General features: G+C 41.0%; 1 protein-coding gene across 1 annotated transcript in view; it reads right to left on the reverse strand.

The window, feature by feature from the left end:
• Window positions 1-1,987: 1,987 nt before the first annotated feature.
• palm1a (paralemmin 1a) overlaps window positions 1,988-3,331 on the reverse strand; it is a gene marked incomplete at its 5' end in the record, with an annotated part of 16,822 nt that continues 15,478 nt past the window's right edge. Inside the window, 2 exons of the mRNA XM_051376344.1 lie at window positions 1,988-2,284; window positions 2,900-2,981. Coding sequence (XP_051232304.1) covers window positions 2,944-2,981 — 38 coding nt within the window. The remainder of the gene's footprint in view (window positions 2,285-2,899; window positions 2,982-3,331) is intronic.

The following is a 3,331-nucleotide window of genomic DNA, read 5'->3' on the forward strand; positions in this document are numbered from 1 at the left end:
ATAAATTACAGCAACATAAATCTGAGTTATATAAATATTTATGTAAATATATATAAAAGGACAGTGTCTGTGGCACGCCTCCACCCACTGAAGGTCAACACAAACAGGAAGTGATTTATGGACTAATTCAGTTTCTGTCTCAGCAAAAAATAAACCAGCGTGAAGCATCTGAACCTGCTGAGATCTTTATAAACCACCTCAGTCCAGTTCTTATTGGGTTGGTTTTTGGACATTTTCTCTTCTTGATGTTAGTGAAAAGTTGGTTTACAGTGGTTCAAACAGCAGCCTGTGGGCCAAATCTGGCCCTCAAAAAACCCTTTACATACGTTTCCATAAATCTACAGCAGGTAACAATGTACGGCTCACATACATCCCTCATAATGATGCATCCCTCATAATGTCTTCTAATAATAAATAATTTGCAGTCAACAACAACAACAACAACAACAACAGTACTTTCATTCCACAATTATGTATAATCTATAGTTAAACAACCATTAACTTTATCATCACAGGATCAGTTGGTCTCATACTGCAGTGCGAATACCTCAGTGTAGTTTCTAGCTTTTTGTTTGAAACTAAAGGTTATTTTTAACTTTTAAAATCAATGGAGTTTGGAATGTGTGACATCTTGAATATACACATACATATACATCATTTCTCCTGTAATCTATTCATAGATCGAACTCCTTATAGCATTATTAACTTCCTTTAAGAGGCAGAAACGTTGGACGGACCCCGACTCTGTGCGCCTCGTTTCATGAGTTTTCAGGCACGGTAAAGCCTCCAAATATGCGAGTCATTTGTTTCTAAAATAATAGTGAAGATCCTTCCATTTGGGCCTTGCCGGTCGTGCTCGGCCCTTAATATATTCCGTATTTGAATGGCGTCAGCAGGACCTGGCGGGGCTCCCCAGGATCCTGAGAACCTGCGACGAGCCGAACTCCGGGGAAGAAGTGGGGTTGTAACATGCATTAATGGGACATGAATATGTGCAGAAGGAGAGGAAGGAGGAGCTCGTGCACCATGGGAAATCCCCGTAGTCTGGCCTATGGCATAACTAAGGGATGGTTCGGACTCCTGATCCGCCTAACTATAAGCTTTTCAAGGGAATGTCTTAGCCTCTCTTGATGTGGTGGTGTCGCTCCAACCACACTGAGCTGGTTCCACGGGGGGCTTGGTACTGGGCTCTGGCTCCTGTTCTACTTTTAGGACTATAGGAACCACGTGCCCCTTCGACGTGTGTTCTGGGGGTTGGGTACTTGGCTCTTTAAGATATGGGGCCTCCTTTTATAGTGGGGAGGATTTTAAATTCTATTCTACATTTTACAGGGAGCCAGTGCAGAGAAGCTAGTACAGGAGAGATGTGATCTCTTTTTCTAGTTCCTGTCAGTACTCGTGCTGCAGCGTTCTGAATTAATTGGAGCGTTTTAATGGACTTATTGGGGCAACCTGATAATAAAGAGTTGCAGTAATCCAGCCTTGAAGTAACAAATGCATGGATTAGTTTTTCTGCATCTGTCTGTGATAGTATGTGTCTAATTTTTCTAATATTACGTAAATGAAAGAAGGCAGTCCTAGAGGTCTGCTTTATGTGGGAGTTAAATGACAAATTCTGATCAAAGATAACTCCAAGACAGTGGTGCTAGAGGCCAAGGTAATGTGTAATGAGTAACAATATCTTTAGACAGTGAGTCTCTGAGGTTTTTTGGCCAAGAATGTCGAGTTTAACATCAGAAAATTGCAGCTCATCCAGCTTTTTCTATATGTGAGAGCAGAAACAACATTTAGAGCTTCATTTTATTCGGTTAAAGATCAAATTCAGCAGTTATTCCACCTTAATGTTAACATGTGAAATTAAGGTATCGTCTTTAATAAGTACTAATAATACTAAGATTAACTAGTGGTTCAGAACATAATAGTTATTAAGTTTGCAGTTTGCAGCGTAATGCCAGAGTCCATTCACAAACTGAAGGAATAACATTAATGATAGTTTACATTCTTTAATTCAGCCAGCATCAAATTGTGGTGATTTAAGGTTTTTCCTGAAATCATCAGTCATCATAGACTGCTGATCTTCATATTGATTAAGGCTGTACATATTTTTTACATGTCAGTTGATTTATTCGTCATGTTCTCAGGATGTCCACAGTCCATCCGATAAACACATGGATCATGTTACTCTCAGGACCAGCTGATCTGTTTCTTCTTGTTGTCGCTTTCTGTCGGCCATCTTTGTTGTGTCGTCACCGTGGCAACCGTCCGTCAGCAGATCAGTTCAGATCTGTTGATGGAAAACATGAAGCCATTTTAACCTGAAGTGTGTCCGTCTGTCTGAGGACGTCTCGCTGCATCACATCAGAGCCAGCGATTAATAAACTGCAAAAGGAAACAAAATGAAACAAAAAGCTGCGTTTACTGACGGAGGGAAAAGATGGAGAAAGGAACAACATGGCCGCCGTGAGATGGGATGAGTCAGTGAGTGAGGTATAATGGATAGCACTCACTGTCTGTCTGTCCTCCTCTTTGATTGGATGGATTCTGATGAATGTGGTTGTTCCCCTCAGGATTCTAATAACTTTATTGATCCTCTTAGTTCTCCTCTAGCGCCATCATCAGGTCAACATTTTCATTAATGGAACAAGACTCTGTACATGGTGAGCATGTTAGTATGCTGATGTTAACATTTAGCTCAACATGACAGACTGCAAAACTAATTTTCACTTCTGAACCTTTAGTCTGATAGTTGCTTTACAACCGAGCAGATCACATGATGTCCTCTACATCTAGATGGGTGGCATCGGGTGTTTTAACATATTGAAGGTCCAGTGTTTACCCTGAGGAGGATTCATTCATCAGTGTAAAATCACTTGTAAATAAGAATTGTTGTTTTCGTTACCTTAAGGCCCTGACGCACCGGACCAATGGTGGGCCATCAGTTCATCAGTGACCGTCTTTAGTTTGAGGTTTTGTGGCCCTCACTGATCATCAAACACACAGATATAGATATATATAAGAACCAGCAGCTGTTTTATGAACAAACCTCCATCCATTGAGCTGCTGTTGCTTCTGCAGACTGCCGCCACCTGCTGGTACGGACAGTTATTACCCCTCATGCAGGCGCAGAACCTAAATTAATTCACCTAACTTCGATTGATGATTTTGTTTCATTGATGTTTGAGTGAAGCACCGTCAGCGTGTTGCCATGGAAACAGAAACAGAGCAGAACTAATGCTGTTGGGTGAGTTTTCTTTTTAATTCAGCATGTTTGTTCTGTAATGTGATGTTCATGAAGTATTCTGTGATTTAGAGGCTCAGTTGCCTCACAGAG

The sequence above is a fragment of the Dicentrarchus labrax genome, unplaced genomic scaffold (assembly GCF_905237075.1).
Source record: "Dicentrarchus labrax unplaced genomic scaffold, dlabrax2021, whole genome shotgun sequence".
Lineage (NCBI taxonomy): Eukaryota > Metazoa > Chordata > Actinopteri > Moronidae > Dicentrarchus > Dicentrarchus labrax.